Below are 17,172 nucleotides of genomic sequence, written 5' to 3'. Positions count from 1 at the left end.
GCGGAAGTGATGAAGGCTGGTAAATTTACTGCATTTGCAAGGCATCTAGGTGAGTACATGGATCGGAAGGGTTTAGATGGATATGGGCCACAAGCTGGCAAATCAGACTAGATGAATTCAGGATATTTGGTCGGTATGACTGAGTTAGACTGAAGGTCTGTTTCTGTGCTGTACATTTCTATGACTGTACCATTCACTCCACCATTGTCTTCAAGCCATGGGATCAATCCTGGTTGAATGAGTGTAGGACAGCATGCAAGCAACAGCAGCAGGCATTCCTAAAAATGGATGCTAACTTGGTGGCTGGAAATAAGCCTACACTTTAACTCCAAAAAAGAAAATACTGGATCCAGTTCAGTGCAGCAAGTATGATGGATACTGAGCACCAGCAAGTTATAACTTACGTGAACTGATTTTTGTTTCTACATATTTTCTAAAAGAACATATCACCTGTCTTCCTTAATTTGCTGTGTGTCTTTGTGATGTATGGAATAGTAAAGCAATTCGGACACATTTTGAATGTTTTGATACTAAACCCCATCTTTGATTTCACCTTAAAGATTATTTTCCTGGGGTTTTATTTCTGAAAGTGAACACAGTTCTGGGGAAGAGTCATACCATACTTGAAATAGTAACTATTTCTTGCTTTATAAGTGCTGCTAATGCTGATGAATTTCTCAAGCACTTTTAACTTTTATTTTAGATCTCCAATATCCACGCAATACTTTGCTTTCGTTTGAAAACCTGGGCTTGGGGACCATCCCTTAGGTCTATTTCAGTAAGAGAAAAGAGAAAAAAGGTAAAGGAGTAAGTCAAACAATACCTTGAGGGTTAAGAAGGAAATAGTAAACATAATTTAAATTTACCCATGTCCATTTTGTCTGTGATACAGAGGGTATTGGATAGGTTGGCTGCTTTAAAGTTGATTAGTCACCAAGGCTTGAAAATGTGCATTGGCTTTTGCCAAAACATCGATTCTCCTGCACCTTGGATGCTGCCTGACCTGCTGTGCTTTTCCAGCACCACACAATCAACTCTAATCTCCAGCATCTGCAGTCCTCACTTTCGCCTGGAAAATGCGCATACAAGGGCATGGAAGCAAATAAGGATGAAATTGCATAGATGGTGGTTGCAATACTGGGAGAAAATTTAAGTAATTTGATGGAGACGGCAGAATGGATTTAAGAGAAAAACCGAGAGAATCTTTTGACGAGGAAACAAACAGAGTTGGTGAGGGTAACACTACTGATGTGGTGAATATGGGACGTCTACCAGTCATTTCACAAAGTAGTACACAACAGACTTACCAGTAAAGTTAAAGTTCATAGAGAGAATGGAACAGTAACAATGGAGATACAAAAAGTCGCGAGTGACAGAAAACAGAGGTGGACAGTCATTTTTCGGACTGGAATAAGTTTTAAAGTGCGATTAGCTAGAGATTGGGGTTAGGACCCCTCCTTTTTTTGGTATATATTTATGACCATGATTTTGGTCTACAGAACACAATTTCAAAATCTGCACATGAAAAATTTGGAAGCATTCTGGACTGAGAAGATAGCAGTAAACTTGAAAAGGAAACGGATAGGTTGGCGGAATGGACAGACAAAATTTAATGCAGAAGTGTGAAGTGATTAATTGTGGAAGTGAGAATAGAGAGAAGCAATTTAAGATAAAGGGTACAATTCTAGAGCAGGAACACAGACACATGCAGAAATCATTGAAGATGCCAGGATAGGTTGAGAAATTAATTATTAAAGCATTGAGAATCCAGGGTTTTTGTAATAAGGAGCATAAAGAACAAAAGAGAAAAAGTTCTGACAAGCCGGCATAAAGTTTGGCATCATTTAGAGTATTATGTCCAATTTTGTCCACATTTAAGGGAAGATGTAAAGGCATTAGAGACAGTGCAAAGATGATTTGTAAGAACAGTTTCAGAGATGATGAACTTCAGTTAGTTATTTAGACAAATGGAGAAGTCAGAACAGTTTCTCTTCAGAGAAATAAAGAGAAGAGATTTGACAGAATGACGTGAACAAAGTAAATGGAGAAAAACGGTTTTTCTCGGTAGGTGGAATGAAAAGCAGAGGACATTGATAATACAAAATTGACAGAAGGAAAAACTTTAAACAGCAAACGGTTAGGAGTTTAAATGCATTGCAGAGGATGTGGCGGGAGAAGTAGCAGAGGTAGGCAACTTTGGGGTGAGCAGGAATGGGGGTTTAGCCATTGCCCAGAAACTGATCCTATAGGCCATATAAATATATTGGCTACAAAAGAGGTCGAAACGGAGGAGTCTGAGGTCAGTAAATCTCCTTCTGGTGTTATATCTGAATGCATGCAGTATAAGGAATAAGGTAAATGAGCATGTGGCGCAGATTGATATTGGCAGGTATGATGTGGTGTGCATCATGGATACGTGGCTGAAAGGAATCTGGATTAGGAGCTGAATATTTAAAGATGTACATCCTACTGAAAAGATAGGCAGGTGGGCAGAAGGGGTGGGGCTGCCTACTGGTAAGAAATTAAATTAAATTAAACTTGGAATACTGCATCCAGTTCTGGTCACCCTATTATAGGAAGGATGTGGATGCTTTGGAGAGGGTTCAGAGGAGGTTTACTAGGATGCTGCCTGGACTGGAGGGCTTATCTTATGAAGAGAGGATGACTGAGCTCGGACTTTTTTCGCTGGAGAAAAGGAGGAGGAGAGGGGACCTAATTGACGTATACAAGATAATGAGAGGCATAGATAGAGTCGATAGCCAGAGACTATTTCCCAGGGCAGAAATGGCTAACACGAGGGGTCATAGTTTTAAGCTGGTTGGAGGAAGGTATAGAGGGGATGTCAGAGGCAGGTTCTTTACACAGAGAATTGAGAGAGCATGGAATGCGTTGCCAGCAGCAGTTGTGGAAGCGAGGTCATTGGGGACATTTAAGAGACTGCTGGACATGCATATGGTCACAGAAATTTGTGGGTGCATACATGAGGATCCATGGTCGGCACAACATCGTGGGCTGAAGGGCCTGTTCTGTGCTGTACTGTTCTATGTTCTAAATCAATAGTAAGAAACAAAGTAGGGTCAAATGGTGAAGAATCGATGTGGGTAGAATTGAGGAACTGCAAAAGGTAAAAACAAAACCATAGTTGGAGTCTTGTGTAGGCCTCCAAACAGCAGGCAGGAGCTGAGGTGCAAGATACACCAGGAGATAGAAAAGATGTGTAGGAAAGGCAAAGTTACAGTGATCACTGGGGATTTCAATAGGCAGGTGGACGGGGAAAATCAGGTTGGTAGTGCTTCGCAAGTAAAGGAATTTGTGGAATGTATAAGAGATGGCTTTTTGGAGCAGCTTGTTATGAAGCCCACTCAGGAACAGGAGCCGAGCAGGAAAGACACTCAAACAGCAATGGCAGGAGTGTCTGGGAGTAATTCAGGAGACACAGCAGAGATTCATCCCGAAGGAAAAGCACCATGGTACAGGGAGAATGAGGCAACTATAGCTGACTAGTGAAGTCAGGGATAGCATAAAAGAAAAAGAGAAAGCACATAAAGCAGTGAAGAACAGTGGGAAACCAGAGGATTGGGAAGCTTACAAAGACCAACAAAAAAAGTGGGAAGATTAAATATGAGGGTAAGCTAGCCAGTAATATAAAGGAAGACTGTAAGAGTTTCTTTAGATATATAAAAAGCAAAAGAGTCCATAGAGTCATAGAGATGTACAACATGGAAACAGACCCTTCGGTCCAACCTGTCCATGCCAACCAGATATCCCAACCCAATCCAGTCCCACCTGCCAGAACCCGGCCCATATCTCGCTAAACCCTTCCTATTCATATACCCACCCAAATGCCTCTTAAATGTTGCAATTGTACCAGCCTCCACCACTTCCTCTGGCAGCTCATTCCACACACTTACCAGTCTCTGTGTGAAAAAGTTGCCCCTAAAGTCTCTTTTATATCTTTCCCCTCTCACTCTAAACCTATGCCCTCTAGTTCTGGACTCCCCGATCCCAGGGAAAAGACTTTGTCTATTTATCCTATCCATGCCCCTCATAATTTTGTAAACCTCTATAAAGGTCACCCCTCAGCCTCCAAGGCTCCAGGAAAACAGCTCCAGCCTGTTCAACCTCTACCTATAGCTCAAATCCTCCAACCCTGGCAACATTGTTGTGGTTCTGTTCGCCGAGCTGGAAATTTTTGTTGCAAACGTTTCGTCCCCTGTCTAGGTGACATCCTCAGTGCTTGGGAGCCTCCTGTGAAGCGCTTCTGTGGCGTTTCCTCCGGCATTTATAGTGGCCTGTCCCTGCCGCTTCCGGTTGTCAGTTTCAGCTGTCCGCTGTAGTGGCCGGTATATTGGGTCCAGGTTGATGTGTTTGTTGATGGAGTTTGTGGATGAGTGCCATGCTTCTAGGAATTCCCTGGCTGTTCTTTGTTTGGCTTGCCCTATAATGGTAGTGTTGTCCCAGTCGAATTCATGTTGCTTGTCGTCTGCGTGTGTGGCTACTAAGGATAGCTGGTCGTGTTGTTTCGTGGCTAGTTGATGTTCATGGATGCGGATCGTTAGCTGTCTTCCTGTTTGTCCTATATAGTGTTTTGTGCAGTCCTTGCATGGGATTTTGTACACTACATTAGTTTTGCTCATGCTGGGTATCGGGTCCTTCGTTCTGGTGAGTTGTTGTCTGAGGGTGGCTGTTGGTTTGTGTGCTGTTATAAGTCCTAGCGGTCGCAGTAGTCTGGCAGATAGAGTTTAATTCTGACAGCCAGACTACTGCGACCACTAGGACTTATAACAGCACACAAACCAAAGCCACTCTCAGACAACAACTCACCAGAACGAAGGACCCGGTACCCAGCATGAGCAAAACTAATGTAGTGTACAAAATCCCATGCAAGGACTGCACAAAACACTATATAGGACAAACAGGAAGACAGCTAACGATCCGCATCCATGAACATCAACTATCCACGAAACGACACGACCAGCTCCATCAACAAACACATCGACCTGGACCCAATATACCGGCCACTACAGCGGACAGCTGAAACTGACAACCGGAAACGGCAGGGACAGGCCACTATAAATGCCGGAGGAAACACCACAGAAGCGCTTCACAGGAGGGTCCCAAGCACTGAGGATGTCACCTAGACAGGGGACGAAACGTTTGCAACAAAAATTTCCAGCTCGGCGAACAGAACCACAACAACGAGCACCCGAGCTACAAATCTTCTCCCAAACCCTGGCAACATCCTTGTAAATCTTTTCTGAACCCTTTCAAGTTTCACAACATCTTTCCGATAGGAAGGAGACCAGAATTGCACGCAATATTCCAACATTGGCCTAACCAATGTCCTGTACAGCCGCAACATGACCTCCCAACTCCTGTACTCAATACTCTGACCAATAAAGGAAAGCATACCAAATGCCTTCTTCACTATCCTATCTACCTGCGACTCCACTTTCAAGGAGCTATGAACCTGTACTCCAAGGTCTCCTTGTTCAGCAACCCTCTCTAGGACCTTACCATTAAGTGTATAAGTCCTGCTAAGATTTGCTTTCCCAAAATGTAGCATCTCGCATTTTATCTGAATTAAACTCCATCTGCCTCTTCTCAGCCCATTGGCCCATCTGGTCCAGATCCTGAGGTAACCCTCTTCGTGTTCCCCTACACCTCCAATTTTGGTGTCATCTGCAAACTTACTAACTGTACCTCTTATGCTCGCAACCAAATCATTTATGTAAATGACAAAAAGTAGAGGACCCAGCACCGATCCTTGTGGCACTCCACTGGTCACAGGCCTCCTGTCTGAAAAACAACGCTCCACCACCACCCTCTGTCTTCTACCTTTGAGCCAGTTCTGTATCCAAATGGCTAGTTCTCCCTGTATTCCATGAGATCTAACCTTGCTAATCAGTCTCCCATGGGGATCCTTGTCGAACATCTTACTGAAGTTCATACAGATCACATCTACTGCTCTGCCCTCATCAATCTTCTTTGTTAATTCTTCAAAAAACTCAATCAAATTTGTGAGACATGATTTCCCATGCACAAAGCCATGTTGACTATCCCTAATCAGTCCTTGCCTTTCCAAATACATGTACATCCTGTCCCTCAGGATTCCCTCCAACAACTTGCCTACCACGGAGTCAGGCTCACCGGTCTATAGTTCCCTGGCTTGTCTTTACTGCCCTTCTTAAACAGTGGCACCACGTTTGCCAACCTCCAGTCTTCCGGCACCTCACCTGTGACTATCGATGATACAACTATCTCAGCAAAGAGAAGCAAAAGTTGACATTGGACCCCTGGAAAATGACGCAGGAGAGATAGTAAGGGGGAGCAAAGAAATGGCTGAGGAACCGAATAATTACTTCGCTTCAGTATTCACAGTGGAAGACATGAGTAATTTCCCAAAAATTCGAGAGTTGGGGAGCAGAGTGGAGTATGATGGCTATCACCAAGGAGAAATTATTCAGAGGCCTAGACAAAAACTTCCAACAGGGTGACCTCTCTTTTCCTATTTCTAACCTCAGCCCATACTACCTCAGTAGATGAGTCCTCAGACATCCTTTCTGCATCTGTAATACTGTTCCTGACTAACAATGCCACACATCCCACTCTTTTACTATTTCCTCCGTTCTTACTGAACCATCTAAACCCCAGAAGCTGCAATAACCATTCCTGTCCCTGCTCTACCTATGTCTCTGCAATTGACACAACATCGAAATCCCAGGTACTAACCCATGCTGCAAGTATATCCACCTTTTTCCGGATGCTCCTGGTGCTGAAGCAGACACACTTCAAATCAACTTCTTGCTTGCTGGTGCCTCCTTGTGACCACGAAACCTTATTTCTGACCTCACTACTCTCAATTTCCTGTATACTCAAACTACAATTTAGGTTCCCATCCTCCTGCTGAATTAGTTTAAACCTACCTTAAAAGCATGAGCAAAGCCCCCCCCCCCCCCCAGGATATTGGTCGCCCTTTGGTTCAGGTGAAGACCGTCCGAATAGTTCCAGAGATGTAGAGGAAAGATTAGCAAAGATGATCCTCGATAGGAGCGAGAGTGACAGGTTGGTTGTTATGGGGGACTTTAATTTTCCAAATATTGACTGGGAATATTTTGGTTAAAGTACTTTAGTACGTCAGTTTTTGTCCAACGTGTTCAAGAGGGTTTCCTGATACAGTATGTAGACAGGCCAACTAGGTGTGAGACCATATTACATTTGGTACTGGGTAATGAACCTGGCCAGGTGATAGATTTGGAAATGGGTGAGCACTTGGGTGATAGCGACCACAATTCGGTTATGTTTACTTTAGTGATGGAAAGGGACAGGCATATACCGCAGGGCAAGAGTTATAGCTGGGGGAAAGGCAATTACGATGTGATTAGGCAAGATTTAGGACACATAGGATGGGGAGGTAAACTGCAGAGAATGGGCACAATTGAATCGTGGAGCTTATTCAAAGAACAGCTACTGCGGATCCTTGACAAGTACGTACCTGTCAAGCAGGGAGGAAACTGTCGAGTGCGGGAGCTGTGGTTTACTAAGGAAATTGAATCTCTTGTCAAGAGGAAGAAGGCGGCTTATGTTCGGATGAGATGTGATGGCTTAGTTAGGGCGCTTGAGAGTTACAAGTTAGCCAGGAAAGACCTAAAGAGACAGAACGCGACATGAGACGTCATTGGCAAATACAATCAAGGAAAGCCCCAAGGCTTTCTACAGGTATATCAGAAATAAAAGAATGACTAGAGTAAGATTAGGGTAAATCAAGGATAGCAGTGGGAAGTTGTGCGTGGAGTCAGAGGAGATGGGGAAGTGCTAAATGAGCATTTTCCGTCAGTATTCACACTAGAAAAAGACAATATGGTCGAGATGAATACTGAGTTACAGGCTATTAGACTAGATGGGAATGAGGCTCACAAGGAGGAGGTGTTAGCAATTCTGGAAAGTGTAAAAATAGACAAGTCCCCTGGCCCAGATGAGATTTATCCTAGGATGCTCTGGGGAACCAGGGAGGAGACTGCCGAGCTTTGAGCTTTGATCTTTATGTCGTTATTGTCCACAGGATTCATGCCAAAAGACTGGAGGATAGTGAATGTTGTCACCTTGTTCAAGGAGAGTAGAGACAACCCTGATAATCATAGACCAGTGAGCCTTACTTCGGTAATGGATAAAGTGTTGGAAAAGGATTATAAATCCTATCTCTTATAACATCTTAAGAGGAATAAGTTTTTTCGGGATAGTCAACATATAAGATAATCAGATGGTTAGATAGGGTGGACAGTGAGAGCCTTTTTCCTCGGATGGTGATGGCTAGCATGAGGGGACATTGCCTTAAATTGAGGGGTAATAGATATAGGACAGATGTCATAGGTAATAGTGATGTGGAATGCACTGCCTGCTACAGTAGTAGACTCGCCAACTTTTAAGGATTTAATTGGCCACTGGATAGGCATATGGATGAGAATTGAATAGTGTAGGTTAAACGGGCTTCAGATCAGTTCCACAGGTCGGCGCAATATTGAGGGCCGAAGGGCCTATACTGTGCTGTAATGTTCTATGTTCTATGAGAAGGTGCTAGAAAAACTGAATGACCTGAAGATGGATAAATAACCTGGACCAGATGGACATCCCAGAGTTCTAAAGGAGATAGCTGAAGGGATAATAGAGGCATTAGCAGCAATCTTTCAGGAATAACTAGAATCAGGAAAGGTCCAGATGACTGGAAAATCGCTAACATAACACCCCTGTTTTAAAAGGAAGTAAGGCAGAAGATGGAAAATTACAGACCAATTGGTCTAACCTTGGTCATGGTTAAGATCCTGAATCCATTATGAAGGATGAGATTTCTGAATACTTGGAAGTGTATAGTAAAATAGGGCAGAGGCAACATGGTTTCATCCAGGGTAGGTAATGCCTGACAAATCTGCAGGGATTCTTTGAGAAAGTAATGAGCAAATTAGACCAAGGAGAACCAATGGATATTATCTACCTGGACTTCAAGAAGGCTTTGACAAGGTGCCACACAGGAGGCTACTAAGTAAGATAAGAGCCCATGGTGTTGGGCAAGGTGCTAGCATGCATAGAATCTTGGCTGTCTGACAGAAAGCAGAGAAATGGGATAAAAGGGTCCTTCTCAGGATGGTAGATAGTGACTAGTGATGTTCTGCAAGGTTGGGTTTTGGGTCAACAACTTTTTGATTATACGTTAACGATCTAGATGAAAGAACTGAGGGCATCATGGCTAAGCTTGCAGATGATACAAAGATAGGTAGACAAACAGGTAGCATTGAGGTGGAAGGATTCAGACAGGTTAGGAGAGTGGGCAAAGGAGTGGCAGACGGAGTACAATGTAGCAACAAAGAACAAAGAAAATTTACAGCCCAGGAACAGGCCTTTCGGCCTTCCAAGTCTGTGCCGATCCAAATCCACTGTCTAAACCTATCGTCCAATTCCTAAGGTTCTGTATCCCTCTGCTCCCCACCTACTCATGCATCTGTCCAGACGCACCTTAAATGAATCTACCATGCCTGCCTCTACCACCTCTGTTCCAGGCACCTACCACCCTCTGTGTAAAGTACTTTCCGCATGTATCCCCCTTAAACTTTTCTCCTCTCACCTTGAACGAGTGACCTCTTGCTATTAAATCCCTCAAGAAAAAGCTTATCTCTATCCACCCTGTCTATACCCTTCATGATTTTGTAGCCCTCAATCAGGTTCCCCCTCAATTTTCTTTTTCTAATGAAAACAATCCAGACCTACTCAACCTCTCTTCATAGCTAGCACCTTCCATACCAGGCAAAATTCCTCATAAACCTTCTCTGCACCCTGCCAAAAGGATGTGGACGCTTTGGAGAATGTGGCGAGCAGAACCGTACACAGTATTCTAAATTCAGCTGAACCAAAGTCTTGTACACTTTTAACATAACCTGCCAGCTCTTGTACTCAATACCCCGTCCGACAAAGGCAAGCATACTATATGCCTTCTTGACCACTCTATCCACCTGTGCAGCAACCTTCAGGGTACAATGGACCTGAACTCCCAGATCTCTTTGGTCATCAACTTTTCCCAAGGCTCTTCCATTTACAGTATAGTTCACTCTGGAATTACACCTTCCAAAAGGCATCACTTTACATTTGCCCAGATTGAAATCCATCTGCCACTTCTTCGCCCAATGCCCCAGTCTATCTATATTCTCCCGTATTCGTTGACAGTCCCCTATGCTTTCTGCTACTCCACCAATCTTCATGTCATCTGTAAACTTACTAATCAGACCACCAATGCCCTCTTCTAGATCATTTATGTATATCACAAACAACAGTGGCCCCAGCACTGATCCCTGTGGAACACCACTGGTCACCTTTCTCCATTTGAGGAACTCCCTTCAATTACTACTGTCTGTCTCCTGTTGTTCAAACAGATCTTTATCCACTAGCTAGAACACCCTGCACACCATGTGACTTCACTTTCTCCACTAGTTTACCATGGGGAACCTTGTCAAACACCTTACTAAAGTCCATATATATGACATCTACAGCCCTTCCTTCATCTATCAACTTGGTCACTTCATCAAAGAACTCTACTAAGTTGGTAAGGCACGATCGCTCGGCACAAAACCATGTTGCCAATCACTGATAAGCCCATTCTCTTCCAAATATAAATAGATCCTATCCCCCAGTGCTTTCTCCAGCAACTTTCCCACCATTGACATCATGCTATTGGTCTGTAGTTACCTGGAATATCCATACTACCCTTCTTGTACAGGGGGACAACATTAGCAACTCTCCAGTCCTCTGGCACTTCACCTGTGTTTAAGGATGCTACAAAGCAGGGGATGTATTTGTGAGGCTCTAGAAGCTTGGGTCAGGCCACATTTGGAGTATTGCGTGCAGTTTTGGGCTCTAAATCTCAAGAAGAATGTACTGACCCTGGTGTGTGTTCAGAGGAGATTCACAATGACTCCAGGAATGAACAGACATATGAGGAACGCTTGAGGACTCTAGATGGATGACACAACTTGATGGAATTTGGAGGGGCGGGGGGAATAATCTAATTGAAACTTACAGAATACTGAATGGCCTGGAAAGAGTGGATGTTGGGAAGATGTAGGAGAGACTAGGACCCAAGGGCACAAAACCATGTAAAGGGAAGACCTTTTAGGACAGAGATAAGGAGAAACTTCTTCAGCCAGAAAATGGTGAATGTATGGAATTCACTGCCACAGAAGGCTGTGGAGGCCAGGTCGTTGAGTATACTTAAGATGGAGATAAATAGGTTCTTGATTATAAAGGGGATCAGAGGTTACAGAGAAATGCAGAATGCTTTGAGAAACTTATCAGCCATGATTGAATGGCAGAGCAGACGCAATGGGCTGAATGGCCTAATTTCTGCTCCTATGTCTTATGGTCTTCTGACCTGTCTAATCTCTCTCTTCCAAGGCAGGCACTCATGACTCAAGACTATTTTCTTCCATTCCATGTTGTAAGTCTGAGGTTATTATATAGTCCAATGTTGGATTCACTAACCAGGAAACAAAGGTATGGGTGGTAGTTGTTGAAGCAGGTGGTTGGGATGCTCAAATTTCTGCCACATGCACTTGACCTCCATCTGGGACTGACCGAGACACTAAAAGTTTGGCTCCTTTGCAAGTGGTTACTTACACAATTTGGACTTTGGCGAGAAATTCTGGCAAGTCAGAGAGAAGCTTTACCTCTATCTTGAAGAAGGGTCACTGGATCAGAAATTTTAACTCTTGGTTTCTCTCACCAGATGCTGACAGACCTGCTGAGACTTTCCAGCAATTTCTGTTTGTGTTTCAGATTCCATGGTATTTTTTTTTCCCTGTTGTTTAGTACTTTTCTCTGCCCTAATGGTAGCGTACTGCCACAATGGAGCTTGTACAGGAGATCTTGTGAGAGGCAAGCAGAGTCAACATGATATCCCAGTGCAACTGACTCCAACCAGTGACAAACAACATAAATTGTTGTAAAAGCTTATCAGCCTAGTATCAGTGTCCTGTTTCAGGACAATATTAAGGCACTGGCTGCATTCAACACCTAAAGAGCTGAGGATGCTGTAAATCAGTGACAGGAGTAGAAATTGCCGGAAAAGCTCAGCAGGCCAGGCAGCAACTCTGGTGAGAAATCAGAGTTAATGTTTCAGGTAGAGTGACCTTTCCTCAAAACCATTGAGGAAGGGTCACTCAACCTTAAACATTAACTCTGATTTCTCTCCACAGATGCTGCCTGGCCTGCTGAGCTTTTCCGGCAATTTCTACTCCTGTCTCTGATTTACAGCATCCTCAGCTCTTTAGGTGGTGAATGCAGCCACTACCTTGATATTGTCCTGAAACAGGACACTGATACTAGGCTGCCCTATCCTTCCAGTGGGTTTTGCAGAATCTTGTTCCAAATACAAGGCATAGGTGGGGAGTGTGATGGGTTGAAACCCTCCCTGAAAAAGAAATTGTGGGTCTACCTACAGCCACATGGACTGCAGCAGTTCTGGAAGACAACTTACTACTACCACCACCTTCACCTTCAGGATTATTAGGAACAGGTAATAAACCTTGGACTAGCCAGCCACGTCCACCTCCTGTGAGTGAATTAAAAATAAAACAATGTGGGGAATGTTTACCTCCTGCTGTTGTTGTTGTTGTTGGTGGTCCTGCTGTTGTTGCCGCCGCCACTGGTTCCTCCATCCCTGGGGCCTCCGCCATAGCAACATCCCTCCCCCGACCTCTTCCGGTTGTCTCCAGAACATTGATTCCGGCTCGGGAGATTTTTTTTCAAATAATCATCGGCGTTATGTGCCTTCCCTCCCCGACGAGCGGAACTCGCTCCAACTCTCCACTTCATTCCCGATCCATCATAGTTCGCATTCATGGGGACTTTGTAATCGTCGGTGCGGGGCAGGAGCGAAAAGTGACCCGACACCCGGAAATAAAACCCGGATTTTAACCCGGCGCGATTTATAATGCCCCCCCGGGAGGGATGGGGATCATTTCATTGTGAATAAGGTTTAAGACGTATATAAAGAATATACGGTCGAGCGGTAGAGTCGGGAGTGAAGTTCCGGGGGAAGAGAATCAGTGTGGGACCGTCTCTAAGGAGCAGGGAGAAGGTGGAGCTGACTGTAACTCCTCATAATGCTGCTGTGAGATAAAACAACTCCAGGATTCGTGACCAGCCTCCATCAAGTCTGATCCTGTAACCACTTCGAGGAATACATCAGCAAAGGACACATATACCAGGTCAGAGCACAGGAGATATCACCCTTAATATAATGGTTAGATTGTCTGAACTCTTTCTTCTACCTACTCCCTCCCCTGCCCCCTTCACTATCCTGGGCCACTTTTAGGAGTCATTCATTCCACAGCACCAAGAAAATAAGGCCCTCATCACATATCCAGGAGGATTTCCTTTTCTTTTCTTTTGGATACCTTCTCCCCACCCATCCAAATTCAATACTCCCAGGCACTTACAGGAGTCACTCACTCCACAGCACCCATGAGATACCTTCCATCAGAGACTGGGCACTGGACTCAACATTAACTTTTTCTCTCTCAACTCATGCTGTGTTTCTCCAACACTTTCTGTTTTCTTTTTATACTTTGGCTGCTGGAGTTCCAAAGTTCTTTTTTGTGGAAGTAGGGAGGGTGATCAGGGAGTCCGTTTCAGAAGGTTACTGGGAATCAGTCAATGGCCTTCTGCTGATGCTAGTTAGAGTTGAAATTAAGAGGGACAGCTAGTGCTTGAGGGAATGTGTATGTGAGCATGTATATCTTAGGAGGTTGTAACTATAGAAATGTTGCACATGGTTTTGAAGGTGAGAACAAAGACTCTGAGGTTGATTACTTAGATTTCTGTAAGGACTAGGAAAATATGCAAGATATTGTGAAAGTGACTGTGACATTCGAAACTTTGTGGAACTGGAGGATCTTGACTGACACTAGAAACGTTTTCTCTTGAGTGATGAAACAGGGAATCAAGGTTTCACAACGGTGAAAAAGTGATCCAACCGAGATAGGGGAGAAAAAAATCTTGAAAACAAAACATATGATAGATAATGTGTCTCATGAGTCATGCCAATATATTATCCCCTACACCATGAGCACTTTCTGATGTGGTGTCTTGTAAGAATTTGGTAGGCCACACTTAAAAGTATTCTTTTCAGTTCTATTTGCCACATTACAGGAAGGATGTGGGGGCTTTAGAGAGGATGCAGAATGATGCTAGGATGTTGTCTGGATTAGAAAATATGACATATAAGGAGAGGCTACAAAAACATGGGTTGTTTTTCTGGATCGGTGGAAGCAGAGGGGAGACTTGATAGGTCACGTACTGCTGAGTTTCTCTACGACTTTCTGTTTTTATATTTCAAATTTGCACCGTCCAAAGTTCTTTGTTTTGTGAAAGCAGTGGGGGTGATCAGGGAGTGGCTTTCAGAGGTCAGAATCTTTTTCCCAGAGTTGAAAAGTCTAGTACAAAAGGGCATACATTTTAAGGTGAAGGGGAAAAGTTCAAAGGAGATGTGAATGGCAAGTTTTGTTTCGCACAGAGAATGATAGGAGTCTGGAATGCACTGCCAGGGATGTGCCAGTTTAAGAGACGGTTAGATAAGCACATGAATTTGTTAGGAATGGAGAGAAATGGACCAAGGGCAGGCAGAAGGGAATGGTTTAATTTGGCGTCATGTTTGGCACAACTTCATGGCCTGAAGGGCTTGTTCCTGTGCTGTACTGTTCTGTATTCTGTCTTATCAAATGCCTTCTGGAAATCCAAATACGGAACAGTCATCAATTCTCTGTTACCTCCAGCCTCTTCAAAAATCTCTAAGTTAGCTAAGTTGATTTTCCTTTCACGCAACCATGTTGAATCTGCCTGATTATGTTGATTTTTTAAAAAAAAAATACTCTGAAATAACAATGATAATAGCTTCTCAAGCCTTCCTATGAAAAATATTAAGCAAACCGGTATGTAGTTTCCTGATTTCTTTCTCACATTTTGAATAAATAGGTTATATTAGTTATTTTCTAATCTAATGGAAACTTCCCTAAATCAAGGGAATTTTGGAAAATTAAAACCAAAGTATCAACTATCTCACTAGCCACTCCTTTTAAGACTGTAGGTTGAAGTTCATCAGAACCTGTGACTTGTCAACCTGTAACTTCAACAATTTGCTTTATATTGCTTCCCTGGTGATTGTAGTTCCTGTAGTTCCTATCTTGCTTCTGTTTCCTGATTTGCAGCTATTTTCATGATATTTTTTATGTCCTCTATTAAGATTATTGCAAAATATCAGTTCAGTTCATTTGTCATCTCCTTATTTTCCATTATTGATCTGACAGATTAACTTTCCTTTTTGAATATCTATTAAAAAGTTTTGCTACCTGTTTTAGTATTTCTAGCTCGTTTTCTCTTGTCTAATTTTTGCCTCCTTATTAATCCTTTTGTGATTCTTTTGCTGTTTTATATATTCTGTCTAGTTTTCTGATCTGCATGTATCTTTGCCTAAATATATGCTCTTTTTGAAGTTTAATATTAATCTTTAAATATTTTAGTTAACCACAGACGGTGAGTGCACCCCTTAGAATTTTTCTCTCTCATTGGAATGTAACCGAGTGGAATGATCGATTGAAACTGGACAAGCTATATATGTGGCAAGCAGGAAGTGAATTAAAAACTGACGTACAGACATTTTTGAGGGAGCTGAAAGAGGATGCCTTTGATTTTAACAATCTTACTCTCAGGGAAAGCATTGGCTTGTCTATTGGTGATAACTAAGGAGTGGAGAATGTAGATGTGGGATTTTCTGACAAATGCGGGGAGATAAAACACTAGAAGATCAGAACCAGATAGCCGTTTGTCTCTGGAGCCAGTAACATCTTTACTGATCTTTGATACAACTCAAAATACCTGTCTTTGACCTGAATTCCATAATAATTTGGTTCATAAACATCAACTGTTCTAAGATTTAACTGGACATTTTACCCAGAACCTACTGCCATCTGTGAAACTTTAGTCCAAATGTCTCCTAACATGGAAGGAAAGATGTTGGAGGATGACAAAATGGTCAGTGGTGTTAAGGATGTTGGAGAGAACATGAAAAAGAACAGCAGGTAAAAGAATTTCTAGTATTTTCTGGGGTTCAGTTTCACCAGAATGGACCAGGATGATTAAAAACCTGAAAAATGGGTTCCTTTTTTCAAAAAAAAGGTCCAGACAAGGAAGATCTTTAATATGTAATAAATTTAAACAATCCAGATAGACTATCAAAGTGCATGCTCTTAATCATAGGGCCAAGGGCAGTATATGGTTCTACAGAATACAATGATATGTTCTCCGAACAAGAGATGCAAAACAATTGTGGATCATAATTGATGCTGGACAGGCTGTGATGTAACTGAGATGCTGCAATAAGCTACAGTGTATTAACATGGATAGAGGATTGGGTGATAGACAGAAAGCAGAGAGTCAGGAGAAAAGGGACATTTCAACTTGACAGTTCCTTAAGACTAGCAGACAGTCTTAAGGAATAGGCGAAAATGAGGAACGCAGATACTGGAGATTGGAGTTGAGAGTGTGGTGCTGGACAAATGCAGGAAGGTCCTGGTGAAGGTTCTGTTTCTTGAATGCTGTCTGACCTGCTGTGCTTTTCCAGCACCATACTCTCGAGTCTTAAGGAATACTCTGCGGCCTTAGCTATTTACAATCTGTTGTAATGGCTTTGATGAAAGACAGGGAGCAATGCATCTAAGTTTGCTATGATATAAATCTAGATGCGAATGTAAACTGTGAAGAGGAAACAACAAGGATGCCAAGAGATAAAGACATCTGTGAGTAGCAGATGCCAAAACATGGTGGCAAAGTGTGAGGTTATTCCCATCACCTGTAAGAATAGAAAGGAAGAATATATTTGAAAGGTGTGGAACTTGTAAATGGTGATGGTCAGAGGGATTCAGCATACTTATGGGTTGGGTGGGTTGCGCTTCGGCGGGTCGGTGTGGACTTCTGGGCCGAAGGGCCTGTTTCCACACTGTAAGTAATCTAATCTTGTCAAAGGACCACAGAAAGTAATTAGGAAATTGACCTCCATTGCAAGGGATTGGATTATAGAAATAAAGAAGTCTTGCTCCAATTGTGTGACATTTTGTGAGACCACACCAAGGATAT

The 17,172-nt window shown here is 43.0% G+C and overlaps 2 protein-coding genes across 3 annotated transcripts in view; one reads left to right on the top strand and one right to left on the bottom strand.

The window, feature by feature from the left end:
- slc4a1ap (solute carrier family 4 member 1 adaptor protein) overlaps window positions 1–12,777 on the bottom strand; it is a 155,417-nt gene extending 142,640 nt beyond the window's left edge. Inside the window, exon 1 of one of the 2 annotated variants that reach the window (XM_087983468.1) lies at window positions 12,635–12,777. In XM_087983468.1, coding sequence (XP_087839594.1) covers window positions 12,635–12,716 — 82 coding nt within the window. In that variant the 5' untranslated portion in view covers window positions 12,717–12,777. The remainder of the gene's footprint in view (window positions 1–12,634) is intronic. The other variant, XM_043687239.2, reaches the window with a different exon arrangement.
- A 39-nt stretch (window positions 12,778–12,816) lies between these two features.
- supt7l (SPT7 like, STAGA complex subunit gamma) overlaps window positions 12,817–17,172 on the top strand; it is a 47,792-nt gene continuing 43,436 nt past the window's right edge. The window contains exon 1 of the mRNA XM_043687242.2: window positions 12,817–13,250. The gene's annotated coding sequence lies outside the window, so the exon portion shown is untranslated. The remainder of the gene's footprint in view (window positions 13,251–17,172) is intronic.

This window comes from Chiloscyllium plagiosum, unplaced genomic scaffold, assembly GCF_037043375.1.
Source record: "Chiloscyllium plagiosum isolate Xiang-an unplaced genomic scaffold, Cpla_swu_hap1 HiC_scaffold_3, whole genome shotgun sequence".
Taxonomy (NCBI): domain Eukaryota; kingdom Metazoa; phylum Chordata; class Chondrichthyes; order Orectolobiformes; family Hemiscylliidae; genus Chiloscyllium; species Chiloscyllium plagiosum.
The sequence above is the reverse complement of the archived record's forward strand: the minus strand, read 5'-3'. Positions and strand labels throughout refer to the sequence as shown.